We start from the raw sequence: 16,374 nt of genomic DNA, 5'->3' as shown, positions 1-16,374 counted from the left end.
GACTGAGCCACCCAGGCGCCCCAAATAATTTTTTTAAAGATTTTATTTATTTATTTGACAGAGAGAGACACAGTGAGAGCAGGAACACAAGCAAGGGGAGTGGGAGAGGGAGAAGCAGGCTTCCCGCAGAGCGGGGAGCCTGACGCGGGGCTCGATCCCAGGACCCTGGGATCATGACCTGAGCCGAAGGCAGACGCTTAACGACTGAGCCACCCAGGCGCCCTATCACAATTTTTAAAAATACACACAAGTGTTGGTGAGGAAGTGGAGAAGTTGGAATCCTCACATACGGCTGGTAGGAACTTAAAATGGCGCAGTCTCTTGTGAAACAGTCTGACAGTTCCTCAGAAGGTCAAACATAGAGTTACCATGTATCCAAGCAATGTCAGTTTCACCCAGGGGAAAAAAAAAACATATGTCTACAGGAACACATGGACACAAATGTTCATAGCAGCACTATCCATAACAGCCAAGAAGTATAAACAACCCAAATGGCCATAAACTGGTGAACAAATGCAATGTGATATACACATGCAATGGGATGTTATTTACTACTCAAGAGAAATGAAGGACTGATACATGCTCAAACCTTGAAATGCCATGCTGAGTGAAAAAAGCCAACACAAAAAGCCACATAGTGCATGATTCCTTGTATACGAAATGTCTCAAAAAGGCAAATCTATTGTGACAGAACGTAGATGAATCATTGCCTGTGCCTGGGGGGTTGGGGGGGAATGGGGAGTGACTACTAAATAGGTACAGGGTTCCCTTCTGGGGTGATGAAAATATTCTAAAATTGACAGTGGTGATGATTGGCATGACTCTATGACTATACTAAAAACAACTCAATTCTACACTTTAAATGAATGAACTATATGGTATGTCTATTTCCATAAAGCTGTTTAAAAAAAAAATAAGGCTAGTTGCTTTGCTGTGTCAACTCATTCTTAATCTGGACAAAAGGTGCTAACACACAGGAATGGTACAGTATGAACTGCCGGGTTATAATCTCAGTTCAGCCATCAGGCAGAATGTATCTGCTTGGGTCATTATTTAAACTTTCTGATCTTTAATTTGTGCATCATTTTTATATGGATAATAATACCTTCTTAGCAATGCACGGCACATAGTAAGCTCATTTATGGTACTTGTTGTTAGTAGCACTTTTAATAATTCTGTATAAGTAACATCATAATTGTCTAGTAAAAAAAGCTCTTACCGTAAGAAGAAAGATGTATGTTCCTCAGAAGTATCAAAACAATCTCTATTCATGGCAGCCATAACATAAAGGAGCTCAATAATTCAATGAACATTATGGTTCATTGCGATTAATTCAATGAACATTTTTAAGAGCATGCTCAGGTGGCAAAGCATTGGCTTTGGGTTGAATTTTCTTTTTTTTTTTTTTTTTTTTTTTTTAAGGTTTTATTTATTTGACAGAGAGGGAACACAAGCAGGGGGAGTGGGAGAGGGAGAAGCAGGCTTCCCGCAGAGCGGGGAGCCCGATGCGGGGCTCGATCCCAGGACCCTGGGACCATGACCTGAGCCGAAGGCAGACGCTTAAGGACTGAGCCACCCAGGCGCCCCACGGGTTGAATTTTCTATTGCCCATGCCTTGTTTGGCCAACACAAGGGATTTTTTAAAACCCGAATTAATTTGCAATATTTAAGAATAGAGAGGTTTCACTTAAAATGCAGATTTCTGGATTCTCTTGGAAAATAGGAGGGTTTGCTAACACTGGGCCACGTTCCCTGTGGCCGCTATCAGTGGAACCTACGGAGTCTCCATGTGAGACTGCATAGCTCCTCTGTTACCTGCCCAGCCCCAAATGGCATAAACATTTGCAGTATCTGGGCTGTCACAGACTAGAGATACAGAGATAAGTCAGCCACAGCTATCAGTCTTCTGGAGCTCACAGACGAGCATGTTATAATGAAAATAGGTATAATAAATAGCTGGGATCACTTATTATTAGCCAGACCCGTTTTATAGAAAGGGAAACAATAAGGCTCAAAGAAGTTACATGATTTACGGAAGGCAAACCATATCAGCCACACTAACTGATACATGCCTAAATTATTATGAAAGTATCTGACCACTTTCTTCTAAATATCTAAGAACTTAATGTAACAGTTAAATGGTGAATCAGGGAAGTAAGGTTTATGACCACCATGCTTTGATTAACTAAGGAATAATAAAGTTGAATAGACAGTACCACTTTCACCTTTTTATATAAGGAAGAAAGGAGGAGACTCGTTAATAAAATGATACAAAATGAAGCATGAGCTTGTTATTTGTTAACAATAGCTTATCAACCAAACATCTATCACTTATTCTGATATATGGAGCTTCTTTAGAAAATTACCAGACTCTATTTTCACAGAAAACACAGTAATTAAAGAGCCCCAAGGTGAGAGAAGGAAGATTGAGGATCATTTCTAGGAATCATGCCAGGTTCCTGTGTGTTTAATCTGTCCTTGGACTGACCTGGCCCCATTAATCAAAGCAACTGGTTGTCTGGGAAAATAACATGTTTTCATGATCTGAAAAACAGATATTAAAGGGAAACTATGATGTCATGGGGAAAAAGAAAGGAAAGACTACGATAAATTTAGCTGTATTTTCTCACTTTCTGTGGTGTTACATGAAAAGTAATAGACCAAGGTCTTTGTTGCCCTTCTGTTATTGTACCTGGTTGAACAGGTTAAACTAACAGATGTGTTTACAAAACGAGGAGAAGTCACTTCAGTATTGATACCGATACTAGATCTGTTTACATTTAAGTTCAACACTTACATAGACGTTCTTTATAAAGTTGTGTTCTTAAAAAAAAAAGATGTAAATAAAATTTTCCATTATACAGGGAAGCTTCTCTTTCTTAAGAAATAAAACACATATATAAGTTCAAGAAATTTATATCTGGCCTCTATCTTTATACCAGGCTTAAGATAAGGGGCTGAGCAAACCCCGACCCTCTGCACCCATTTCAGTGCCTGGCACACAGGAGACATGCAAGAAATACCAGGCTTTAATTGAAAGCCACTAGGTAACCATGTAATAAAACATACTTCAGCAAAGCATTTTTAGTATTATTTTTCAAATTTAAGTTGTAGCATGTGAAACTAAAATAATCTTCAAGGTTGAATTTATTCTTATATTTCCTAGAAGTCAGTCTTAGCCGTTGGATTTCTAGGTTTTCCTTCTGTGGGAGAAAAAAGGATACTTAAGTCCATGTTGCTCTAGTTTATTTTTATATCCTCAGGAACTAGTACTCCATCAGGAATAGAGGAGTTACACAACAAATGTTTTAGAATAAATTAGTCTAGCTTTTACATTAATAAGCAACTTCTCTGCTCTGGATCTAATTAATGATTAAGTAAGTACTTAGTAAACAATAAGTTAGTTAACTCATAAATACTATTCAACAAGAAGTAATCCAAACAAACTTAAAACATATCCTTTTCTTCCAGTCCTGGTTGGCAACTTTAGCTGTCTGACCTCTGATTTTCAGATCAAGCTTGGTTTTCTTCAGACTTTCTAATTCTAAAACAATGGTTTGATGAAATGGCCCTCTAGCACTTATATTTTCAGTGGAGAATATAAACTCTACTCTCTCCTTGGATGGTTGTCAAAGTTACCTTAAACTGGCAATATAGACTTTTGATCTCCTTATTTTTGCTGGACAATATGACTTCAAATTCTCTGCTATCTAATCCTCATTCTCCTTCCATTACCAGAAAAAAGACAAAGAAAACAAGAACAAAAACAGCTACTACCAACATCACTACAACACTCCATTTCAGGAGTATCAGCATCCACAACAGGATGAGACATGTATAGCACACTCCATCCTACAACAGCAGAATATATATTCTGTTCAAGAGTGTATGGGACATATATGAAGACAGACAATATCCAGGGCTATAAAACAATCCACAAAAAGATTTTAAAAACTGAAATCATATAGAATGTATTCTCCAACCAAAATGGAATAAAGTAGAAATCAGTAAGAGAAAGATAACAGGAAAATCTCCAAATATTTGGAAAGTAAGCAATATGCATGTAAATAATCCACAGGTCAAAAAAGAAGTCAAAGCGAAATTCTAAAAAATACTGAATGAAAATGAAAATGAAACACATCATTGTAGGATACACCTAAAGCAGTGCTCTGAGGGAAATTTATAGCATGAAATGAATACATAACAAAGAAAACAAATCAATAAATTGGACCTCGTCAAATTTAAAAACTTCTCTTCTGCAAAGAACCTGGTTAAGAGCTAAAAGAGAAAACTGGTGAGAGAGCATATTTGTAAACCACACGTCTAAAGGACTAGTATCTTCAGAAAATTATGCTGAGTGAGAAAAGCAATCCCAAACATACTATGTTCCAATTTTATAACATTTTTTAAATGACAAAATTATATGGAGAACAAATTAGTGGTTGCTAGAGGGAAAGGAAGGAGTGGGGACAGGAGGGAAGTGGGTGTGGCCATAAAAGGATAACATGAGGGATCCTCAGGGTGATGGGAAATGTCTGTATCTTGACTGTATCGATGTCAGTTGTGATGTTGTACTATATCATGTAAATATCATTGTACTACATTTATATATGTATATGTATATCTACATGTATATCTACATATAATTATACATGTATATCTACAATTATCTCAAAATGAAAAGTTCAATTAAAAAATTAATAAACAAGAATTTAAAACTCTTCACAAATACAATATATATTGCCTTAACTCTCAGATCCCCACTCCCTTCTTCAGCAAACTCCTGCCTCTTCTCTGTCAGATGTCCACTTTTACCAGCCTCACTCTAGTTAATGAAAACAACTTATGTACCATTATCTTCCACATAACCGATCACTGGGATTTGGGTATGCCTTTTTGCTGAATATCACCACAATGGATGCAGACAGGTTCAGCAGGAGAGCCTCGGACCAATACCAGAAGTCTGTATGAATTCCAGCATAGATTACCCAGTCATGCACCCGCAAGCAGGTGTGGCCACCTGCCTGTTAGGCCATCGGTAATTATCAGCTCTCTCTATCCCACTTCCTTTGAAACCATTCACCTAACCCTTGAGACATGTCCACTATTACCTGCATCACACTGTGCGAGAAGCAAGGGGCATTGTAGTCATAACGCCATACATGAGACACATCAGTGAGAGACAGTCTTCCCAGCACCGATTCTCCTTGCTCTGTCCTCCACATGAAAGCAGCCGATGCCATCAGATCTGCCCTGTGGGTTCTGAGATGAGGATCACTACTTCATCATCTTCCTTCCCCTCTTGCCAAACGGCAACCCTGAAAACATAAGGCAGCCAATGGGCAATGCTTCTCAAGTCCCTTTGCCCTCAGGTGACACAACAGTCGCTTTCCTGGGAATCTGAAACCATCCAGGTCTCCAAGTGAGCAGTGAGTGGGTGATCCTGCCACAATTCTGAATTTCTCACTCATCTGAGGAGACAGCTATAGGATTCTCCCAGTGGGGGCCTCTCTATCCAACTAATAATCCATGAGAAGTGCATTCCAAGCTTATTCTTTCTGAGTCCTGCAGTGATGAGTTTAGACCATGGCAGAGGAAGATTTGTAACCAGGCATGTGTCATAACTGGTCGCTGGGGCATCCAGTTCTCTTTAAACAATCATATAAAAGAATACTCTTCCGTTTGGAAGAAACAGTGACAAAAACACATGATTTCAAGAGTTCTGTGGGTTTTTTAAATCTTCTCTCACTAATGACTAAAGTGCTTCCCAGGTCTTCCCAGGTGACGGACATACACAGAGAAGGTGGCTGTCCCAGCTCAGTATGACGAGGGACTGGGAACCCTCCTGCTGAGCCAGGTCTCCTTTCACAACGTTCTTTATCCCAGACTGATCTGCACAGATACTCACTATCTTCATCTCAGAAAAGTGTTCCAAGTGACACAAAGGGTTCTTAAAAATCCCCAACCTGCACTGTGTAGAGAGTAAGACCTGGCCTCTACAGAGATCCCTTTCCAGGAAACCCAAGAAAACAGCACTGTCCTACTGACAATAGGCCATTTCCTTCATCCTTTAGAGATTCTTCATCCCAGCAGGAAAGAAAAACTAAGAGATTGGCAGTATCTGCCCATAAAAATAGAAAAAAAGGGTATTAAACTCCTATAGCATGAAATCAACAAAACTGTAATCATCTTCTTGAATAATTTCAATTCAGTAGTCCAGCATGCTCCAAAATTTAATAAACCACTTTGCTTTAGAATAATTGTCACATGGGGTTTGATTTAATTAATCTCAGCAGGCTTGAAAACAGCCCCCAGGAAGTCAATGCGATAAACTTCCTTCAGATGTGCTGGAATGAAAATGTAAGTTAACCATGCTACCAAATCAAGACATATTTAGGCAGTGGTGGCAATTTTATATGTTCTGACCTATCCACCTGTAAGCACTGACCTTGTAATGCTAGATCATTCTCGCCTCTATGTACCACTTGAAGGCTTCTGGGTCAGCACCCTTTCAGGGTGAGCCCCTCGGATGAGGGGTCAGATTAGAAATAAAGATTAGGAAAAGGAGAAACAGTTCTTGCTTCCTCCTCCAAGTTTCTTCTATGTTAGAAGGAAAGCAGACCATTCTCAGAGCCCTGGGTATTTTTCCTAATTTTGAGTGGAGTTAAGAGAAGCACAGATGATCTTCCAGCAGAACCACTGACAGGGAGAAGAAAGCATACATATACTCTGTCACTTCTCCTGAGCCCCACTGCCCTGGAAGAAGATTCTAGCCCAGAAAGAAAAGCAAAGAGGAAGTTAACCTTCATCACTCTCCTCCCATCCAAGAGTGAGATCTAATGAGAAAGGGTGAGACTAGCAGGGGGCAGGAGGGCTAAGCTCAGCCAGAGTTACAACAGACTCGACCTTGTAAGTGTGCGCTCAGCACGGTGCCTCACCCTGGCCCGAACTGCAGCTGCGTTTATGAACGAATGGTCCCTACGTCTCAAGGAGCAGAGCATCATCATTATCCAGGAGCCATCCTGACAGTGCAGAAGCACAGGACACTCTGCCAGGTGCATGGCATTTCAGAAGCTGAGCCTAGAGACAAGTGTCTGCTTCCAGATGGCTCAACACGGAACAGAAATGATTATACCGATGCCGGGTGGCAAGGACAGCAGTTGAAGGTACGAATATAACCCAGTCAGCCTGACCCCACAAGCCACAAGTTTATAAATCACTCTTCTTATCCACACCTTGCCATGACTTGTCATTAAAAAACTAAGTGTTCAAGAGAAGCTGCCACTTTCCTTATTCAGAATTCCACAGATTCATTTACTTAGTGAGGCCAGGAGTCTAAGACTCGACTTAGAAGGGAACTTTTATGTAATTAGGAGCTCACTCCATGTCACACTGTACAACAGAGTACGTCATTTTGGCTCCAGCATATACAGCCCCCCTTCACACACACTCACACACACACACTCACACACACACACACGGACGGACGGACATGTGCACAGGCACACCACAGATCGTGGCCAGGAACCAAAGCTGGCACATAATGTACCCAATCCTTTTCTAGGAAGTATAGGACACAACAGTTCTGGAAAAGTGGCCTAAGGACACAGAGAGAGATGCTCTAATGCTAGAGCTGAACTGGATTTGGTAAAACAAGTAGGCTCATCGGTAAGATGAGCCAAGCAATCGCTGGGGAGTTTAGATTTGTTTCAGAAAAGTCAAAGGTAGGGAAAACAGGTCTAGCAGATTTTAAAACATACCATTTTAGAGAATATTTTACTTATTTTTCCTAGCTTATTTTGGATTGTTAACCTCAAATGTTTAAAACCTAAATGTACTTTGAACTGTTCTCATTTTAAATATATAATCCTTTTGAATATAACTAAAACTGGAGATATTAATATATCCCCGCCTTCTTTACTGTTTTCAGTGAGGGTTCGGGGGATGTTATTTCAGAAGGATCCACGGAACATTGAAGCAAGGACAAGTCCTCTGAAGGCCTGTATTTCTAAAGCCTATTCAGTCTGTGAGTGACTGGAGTGATAATGGTGAGAGCACACAATGGAGGCTAGTCTTTACCATAATACTGAGCCACTTGGGCGCTGGCTATACAAGTTTCCCCAGCGGTAGACTTTCACTTAGTAATCGGGCAGCAGAACAAATACAGTGAATCAATTATTTCCATTTGCAGCACACACTTAAATGTCCCAGGGCCACTCTCACAGTAAACACCAACTACTTGCATGCCCTACGCAGAAAGCAAAACCAAGCACATCATCTAACTTTTTCAAGAAAGAGAACAAATCAGAAATCTGACATATGAATTCACCTATTTCTCATTTCTTTATTTAGTTTGGCCACACTACTAGGACTGATTCTAGACTAAAAGATATGACAAACCCACAGAACTTAAACTGCATCACCGATTTCATTCTGAGGGTACTAACTGTGGCTCATTTACTCAAGCCTCCTGGTTCCGGGCAACCTACATTTTAATAACTCGCCAGGATATATTAGAATAATTGTTGCATGGGGTTTGGCTTAATTAATCTCAGCAGGGTTCAAGGAAGGCCCATGAAATCAACAGGAAAAATGCCCTTCAGATGTTCCATTATTAAAAGTTGAGGGATTATGTCACCAAAGAAGACAAGTATAGAAAAGGCTGTGGTTATAAATCAAAACCGAAATACTTACACATGCTGACAGAGAGACAGGTTTGTCCCTCCACAGGAGGAAAAGAAGGAATAAACTTGCTAGCTTGGCTGTTTGGTGCAAAGCAGCTGCTCATCAATAGTTGTCGAATTAATAAAACAATGAATGAAGGTTGATTTAATGTATGTGACAAGACAGGGCAAGCAAAAAGATTATACATCCTTTCAAGTAATGGTTAGAAATACATAATTTAGGATATAGTGACACTTGAATCCTAGAAAATAGATTCGTGCCAAAGAGAGACCAAGTCTAAAGATTTATTCCAGGTTTGAAAACTGGCATTTAGGTACAAAGGAGAGATTAGAGTGGGTACAAAATAAACTGGGTTCAGATCCCAACTCTGCTGGCTTGCTAACTGTGTGACCTTGGGAAGGCATTTACCTTTCTGTGTTTCAGCTGCCTTATCTGAAAAATGTAGACAGTAATGGTACCCAACTATTAAGTAATCCCTCTCCATGTTGTTAAGCATTGCTACTTCATGATTTTAGAATCTGGTTATATTCCAAAAATTCAAGTTTTTCCATACAGAGGTGGGAAAATGGTGCCCAGTGCTGGTGAGGCTGTGAGGGAGGACATGCTCTGTTTACAGCATGACCCCTGTATCCTTGCAAAGAGAGGGCTTGGAGAATTAGATGTGGAGATTCACGGCATTGGGCTATTTCACCTCTAAACTCTCAGAACAAAAGACGGGACCACCGGGAGATCTCTAAACCAACAAGCATTTGACGATCAACAAGTATGCATCAAACAATTGAAATGGCTCATCTCTCCTCCTGCTGCCAGAAAATCATCAGCGCCTCTGCCAACAGATGTATACAAAGCACTTACTACTACGCACCAGGCACTCTGCTAAGCAAGAACGGACTCATTTCATCCTCCCAACAGCCAACCACAGTGATTCCCAAACTTCGCTGCACATGGAAAGCTGCTAAAAATTCCAATGCCTAGGTCACACCCAAAACCAATCACAATATTTGGGGTGGGAATAGGTATCAACTTTAAAAAAAAAAACCCTGGGTAATTCCAATGTGCAGCAAAGTTTGAAATGCTTACCTATGGGCTGGGTTCTGTTACTACGTACATTTTTCAGATAAGGCAACCGAGGCACAGACAAGTTAGTGCCTTCCCAAGATCACACAGCAGAGCTGGGATCTGAACTCAGTTGGCCTAGTGCCAAACACTAAGAAATGATGTCAGGTAGAGGTATTAGAGAGATAATATAAATCAGTAGTGTGCGATGAAATGAAGTAGGGGGAGCAGAAGAAATTGTGAGAATGTACATACACTGGGCAAAGAAATGCAGGACATGAGGATGGCTGTGGACCTGAAGAAAATCCTACCCAATCCAACCAGGTAGGAACGGAGTTTCCACTTTCTGAAAAGCTTATCATGTAGCCATGAAGATTAACTGTTTGGGACCTCTGGAAAGCACATGTTCTAGAACAGTGGTTCTCAAACTTTGGCCTTCTGAAGCTCTCAATAGGTCTGGGGGAAAGCCCTAGAATTTGCTCTTCTGCCAAATCCCCAAGCGATACTGAGGCAAAACCACTGCTCAAAACATACCGTAACAGTCATAAATGATAAGCTGGGAGCTACAGCCATGCAGAAGGGTTCAGAGTCCCTAGGGTCACCGAGCTGAAGTCTGTCTCCCCACCTCTGCTTATTCAATCTGGCTGAATCCATCTGTCTTATGCCTCCTTCTATCAGCTCCTTCCCCAACCTGCTCATCCCATTCAGCCCAGGCTGTAGTTAACTCCTCCTCCAGGAAGTCTTCCTGGATCCAAGATCTCTCATGTGCTCCCTAAACCCCCTCCCCATAAACTGATCAGTACACCTGCTACACGTTTCAAGACCTTCCTTTCACACATCTACCTCTCCCACCGGACAGGAATGTGAGCCTCCTCAAGGACCATGGCTGTTTCTGATGACTCCATCCATCTTCAGCATCCAGCACAGGCCTGGCACATAAAAGGTACACAATAAGTGTGCATATGTGAGCACGCCATTCCACCAGGAAGGGTGGAAATGGAGCAGATTTCTGAGGTAGGAGCTGGTTTTCTCACAGCTATAGATGATTCCAATGTATAAACTGGATGTGTTTCAATGTACACGTGTAAGTTATTTTAGGACGCAGGACTCATTCATCTCTCTGTGTATCATACGTGGTAGGTAAGTACTAGGGCCTGACCTCAGAAATGTGTTTAATGTGACTGAATTGTAATTTTAACACTCAAGTACAAGACTGCTCACTGTTTAGATTATATAGAACGATAATTTCTACGGAAGACTGTGATCAAAGTTCCAGTAGCAGGAACGCATCTCATTCCTGGCCTCCTGCCCCTCCGTTTTAAGACAATAAAATCTTGGACTCGCCCTCCCCTTGCACCTGCCCTAGACCATGAGCAAAGATCCCAGTTTCCCACTTTCCTGCATGCTGCCTCCCTCCACCAACACTTTCCAGTCTGTCTAGTCATTTCAGACCTGTGTTCTATTTTTCTCCAAGGACAGCTTGCCAATCTTAGAGAACAAACTCTGTCATGGTGTTAATGGGGACTGACGGAAAGACTGGCTGCCCCCTTCTTCCAAGTTAGCCATGCAGAGTCCTCTCAGAGCTCCCCAGTCTGGCTGAATCCAGAGAGTGAGGCTGGGAGGCAGGGGAAGGTTCCAGTCCAGATCTGGCAGGCAAGTGTGCTCGAAGATATTTTGAGTCAGGCACATGGTCCCTGAAATTACAATGTTGCGTTCTCATTTCTTCCACAATGACACAGAGTGGTCCTACTGCAGGGAAACGGGCGGAGGCTGTATCTGACTGAGAAACTGGGTCCTTTAAGGTCCTAGTTAAGATGAGGTAACAGTTCTATGTCTAGGACATTTGAACATTAGGACCACAGGTTGGGGCATTACCTGTGTCCACAAATGTGGACATTCTGACCACAGTCACTGCCATGTATGAGAAACCTATAACATTCTCTCTCCATTCCCGGCATTGCTGCAGCTCCCGGTGTCCTCTCAGGCAGTGACAAAGTGCCATGTGCACCCCAAGTGAGACAGACAGGGATGGGCCCTGGCACTCCTATGAGCCCTGCCCCCACCTCTCATGTTGCATCAGCAGCTCAGCAAGCAGGAACCATGGAGTTCGTAAAAGCCTCTGCCTGAGGGAGTTACAAGGCACAGAGGAGACAGACACATGGAAGCACACACCCAGATCTCCTGAGCCAGGCAGCCCGGTGCTCCAATCTCAATCTTGTCACTTTCTGTGGGGCTTTGGCCATGACAACGTTCCTCACGTCCCATTTTCTCAATTGCAAAAGGGGAGCAGGGAAACCTAACTTGCTCTTCAGTTCTAATGATCCTCATCTCAACCATAGAACACAGATAACTATTTGAGCGACTATTCCCTCAGTTCTCCCAAGGATGGAACCTAACCCCCCTTCTCATTCTAGAAGCATCAGAGAGAAGTTAATTACATACAACGTATACCTTAGGGCATTAGGATTTAATTCTGTCAAGAAAGACTATTACAGAATGAGTTGAGCAGCATGGGTAAATACTACCCTCCAGGTTCCCTGAGGGTTCCTAGGGGGAAGGCATTAAATAGACAGGCAGGAGCTGGGAATCAGGAGGGCATGGGTGGAAGTCCCAGTCCAAGAGAAGGGGGAGAGCATGGCAGGGCCAACACAGAAACAAAAACTAACCTGACATGCTCTCCCCCTTCCCTTCTGTTTCATTTGAGATGCAAGGATGAAGGGAATCATGTGAGCACTTTGTACCTAATGCATTTCTGTCTGCAAATGGAAAATACAATTAAACATTACAGTTACAGATCTTCAAACTGCCATGTATGATATAATTTGCCTCTAGAAAGAAATGTACATTTGGTGTTCCTTCCTGATGCTTTGGAAATAACAAAATTACTTCTTTCTAAAACTTCTGAATTTATACTTTCGTGATTTTATGATCCCATTTATGCCATTGCATATCTCAAGAGCAAACATTTTTAAGTGTTTAGCTTTCAGACAAAAAAAAAAAAAACAACAAAACAAAACAAAAAAAAACACCCAGAAAAACCACTGACAATTTCTATTTTAAACGAATCCTCCCAAAGCCTCTTAGCTCAGGAAAGGAAGAGGAAAGAAGGTTCATTGTTTTCAGCAGCAAGCAGAGAGGTCAACCCACCAAGCCGTGGGGGCAGGCATGAAGAGCCCTGGACCAGAGATCAACAGATCTGGGATCTAAAGCCAGGTCTCCTGTCCTTTGGAGACCGCTGCTTTCCCTTGGACACATCATTTTACTTCTCTGGGTCACAGTTTCCTCATCTGTGGAGTGTAAGATCCCTTCCAGCTAACAAAGCATAAAACTTTACCTACACTCTGCTCCAGTATCTGCAAAAGGGGAAATATCTGCCTCCAACTTTCAGGAAGGTGAATACCAATAAGGAAGTATTTGAACAAGGCTTTAAGATTATATAATGAAATAGAAATAAACAAGATTCATAAAATCACAGGGCTATCACAGGGGGACCCTAGAAGTCTGGCCAGCTAGCTAAAGTGGATCTCAACTCTCAATGCACAGGAGACAGTTGGCAACAATCTTTCTTCTAGTCCCCCTGTAGCTAAGGGGACCAGTGTATTCTCTTCAGGAAGCCAACTGAAAGCAAGCTTGAATTGACAGCCCGGGCAGTGTCCCCAGTCTTTCCAAAGGACATTAGGCATTAGGTTTTCCCCCTGCACTATTCTACAGGTATGGATAATATGCCCTCAACTGGTGGAAACTGTAGACTAAATAAAACGTGCAATTAATGACCTCATTTCCAAAGCCAAATCCCAGCCCACGTCTGAGTTCAGAAGTTCCTACGGCACATAAGCTCAGCACCTGGCTGAGGGCTCCACCACTACAGAGCCATGAGAAATCGGGCCCATTACGTCTCTCAGCCTCTCTTGTCTCATCTGTAAAATGGAGAGAGTAATAGTATCTACATTTCAGGGATCTGAGGAGGATTAATGAGGTATTATTACATGTAAATCCCTCAGAAGAGTGCCTGGCCCAGACTAAGTGTTTAATAAGTACATTTGTATTGATATCAATAGTAACATAATTCAATAACTATGTATATGATACTAGAGCAGAAAGGAAGGTCCTGAAACCCAGGGCACTCCTGGGGAAGGGGAAGTGGCTCCCTGCCTCCACCTCCTGACCCTTTCAGATGGTCTGAAATTAAGATGTCCACAAGGTAATGGAGGACTGATTGGAAAAGAGGGGAAGGAACCAAGGGATGGTGGTGGCATAGAAAAATTACAACCAAAGGAACTGAAACAAGGTGTGCTGTGAAGGCAGCAGCAGGGAAAGCACTTGTTGAGAAGTAAGTAAAAGGCAAGAAAGCACCATGTGGGAGAAACTGGGGAGAGAATCAAGATGCCCGCACATGCGTAGCACAAATAAAAAAGCAGATAATCATCCTGGGTGGAAGGAAGATGCCAAATTTGGGGGCCAAAGGAGGTAACTGAAAATTACAATATGGGCTAAGAAATAGTCACATAAACCTCTGAAGGATGTGGGGGCAGAGAAGAGGTTTGGCAGCACAGGGAGGAGTGCATAATTAACAGGCACCAGGAAGGAGAACAATGGAGTGAGGAGGTTTGCAAGTTGGGGGACATGAAGAGAAAAGGTGCATTTGTTATGAAAGGTGGAAAAATAAAATGGAGTGAGACTTCTGTGCCTGTTAGCAAAGGAAAGCAAAGAACCGGGAGATCTGAAGGGGGGTTATGGGGAAGAAAACACCAGGCAACACAGAAAATGAGATGAGGTGCAGAGAAAACCTGGGGGGGGGGGGGGGTTGGGGTTTGATTTTGGATAGCCTTGGTAATAAGTGCTCACTAAATTCAAATTATTGTTCTATTATTAACATTATCATCCAATGCTGGGAAGCAACTAACCCAGAGAGTTTTGTTTGCTTTGGTTTGGTTTGTTTTTTCGCACTTGGAGGGAGGGGAAATTTGCTCAGGCTCTGTAACTTTGCGCAGTCCGATAGGTGGCCCGCCAGCACAGTCACCTGAGTTCCCCCTGAAGTGGGCAGCACCGCTGGCTTCTACCTTACTGGGGCTAGTATGCAAATTCCCGCACCACGTCAACCACAACTGGAATCAAACCAACTCCAGCAACTCCCTCCAATTCAGAGGCGACAGACTCCGGGTCCCACCGGTCTTTCTCGTGAAATGAGACCCAGCTGGGACCTGAGGAGAAACTTGCTTTCAAAAACTGAGTTCTCCGACCGCATCCGCAGTAGGGCCGCCAGCTGCAGCAGACCTGGGCCGGGGCCGGCCGCACCGGTCGCGCCACCGGAGGGAGCGGAGCCGTGAAGGGAATACCCGCCGCACCAGGCTCCCCGAACCTTTGTCCTCCCTCCCCGCGCAACCTCGAGGGCCAGGCCCAGCGAGTCGGGAGCTCGGGGTAAAGTTTCAGGGTAATCCCCGAACGAGTCGTGCCGGAGAGGGCCTCTTCCAGGAGCACTGGCTGCACGCGCTCCCCGGGGGCAACGCCACTGGCCGAACCTGGGGGGTGAGTGGGCTGTCGCCGAGCAACCACTTCAGGGCACCAACAGGTGGGCAGCCCGGGCGGCCCCGAGAAGCGGCCGGGAGGACGGAGCAGGGCGTCCTCGGGCTCTGAAAGCCGTCGCTTGGGACTAATTCCTCTCCCCCGGCTCCCAGCTAACAGCCCCGGACGCCTGCCCCACGCCCCGCGCGCGCTCCGTATAGCTGCACGCCGGGGTGCAGCCTCACCTCGCGCGGCTCCCACTCGGCGGAGCCTCCAAAGCCAGTGGATCCAAGACGTCTCTGCGACACAGGGCCGGTCCCGATCCCGCGGAGCTCGGAGCACGCCGGGCTCTCGCCGGAGCCTCTGCTCGGGTGCGCTGCCTCTGGGCTGGCGGCGGGAGGGGCGGCCCTAGAGAAAGCGCGCCGCTGAATCCCGCCCGCGCCGCTGCCGCCTGGCTCCCCAGGCCACGCCCCCAACCCGCATCGGCCACGCCTCCAGCCCGTTCTCTGTCCACTTAGGCCACGCCCCCGACCAGACTCTCCCTCCACACCCCCGGCCCTTCCACCCCCCTCGTCCAGCGACCCCGCCAAGACCATCCCTGCCAACAGCCCGGCTGCCACCATCTTCCCAGCCATTCCCAAGCCCCCACGGCATCCCCCATCTCCGATCAGGTTATCCCCCAGCCACGCCCCTGGCCCTGCTACGCTTTCCCCCAACTCCAGCTCTTCTTGCCCTCAGCTACACCCCGAGCCCGGCTCCCTTCCAACCACCCCCAGCAACAACCTCATACCACCACCCTCGGCTCGGCCCCCCTAAGCCAGGCTCTCCCCTTACCCCCATCAACCCCCAGCCTCACGAGCCCAGGGCGGGAGGCGCCGCCTCATCGCCCAAGCAAATCGCCCCCGCCCCAGTCCACTCGCCCCACCTCTGCCTGGGCTAGGAGTTCGCTTTAGGCGAAGGAGCCGAGGCTGTGCGCATTTCCGAGCAAAGGAAACACTAGGTGTGTATTTTTAAAACTACCCTTCTCCCCAGGAACTAGGGCGAGTCTTATGTGTATTGTTCAGTGAACCCACTCAAAGCACTACCACCTTTTCGATGTGGCCCAAGGGGTAATCAGTAATTTCACATGAA

At 44.4% G+C, this 16,374-nt stretch overlaps 1 protein-coding gene across 3 annotated transcripts in view; it reads right to left on the bottom strand.

The window, feature by feature from the left end:
* SPATA13 (spermatogenesis associated 13) overlaps window positions 1-15,805 on the bottom strand; it is a 142,349-nt gene extending 126,544 nt beyond the window's left edge. For 2 of the 3 annotated variants that reach the window (XM_032403328.1, XM_032403330.1), the window contains exons 1-2: window positions 15,489-15,577; window positions 5,112-5,318 (exon numbers count right to left, since the gene is read on the bottom strand). In XM_032403328.1, the coding sequence (XP_032259219.1) occupies window positions 5,112-5,243 (132 nt within the window). In that variant the 5' untranslated portion in view covers window positions 5,244-5,318; window positions 15,489-15,577. Of the gene's footprint in view, window positions 1-5,111; window positions 5,319-15,488 lie in introns of all 3 variants that reach the window. The other variant, XM_032403331.1, reaches the window with a different exon arrangement.
* Between the last annotated feature and the right edge of the window lie 569 nt (window positions 15,806-16,374).

Source organism: Phoca vitulina, unplaced genomic scaffold (genome assembly GCF_004348235.1).
Source record: "Phoca vitulina isolate PV1807 unplaced genomic scaffold, GSC_HSeal_1.0 scaffold5, whole genome shotgun sequence".
Lineage (NCBI taxonomy): Eukaryota > Metazoa > Chordata > Mammalia > Carnivora > Phocidae > Phoca > Phoca vitulina.
Note: the sequence above shows the minus strand (reverse complement) of the source record. Positions and strands in the feature narration are given on the sequence as shown.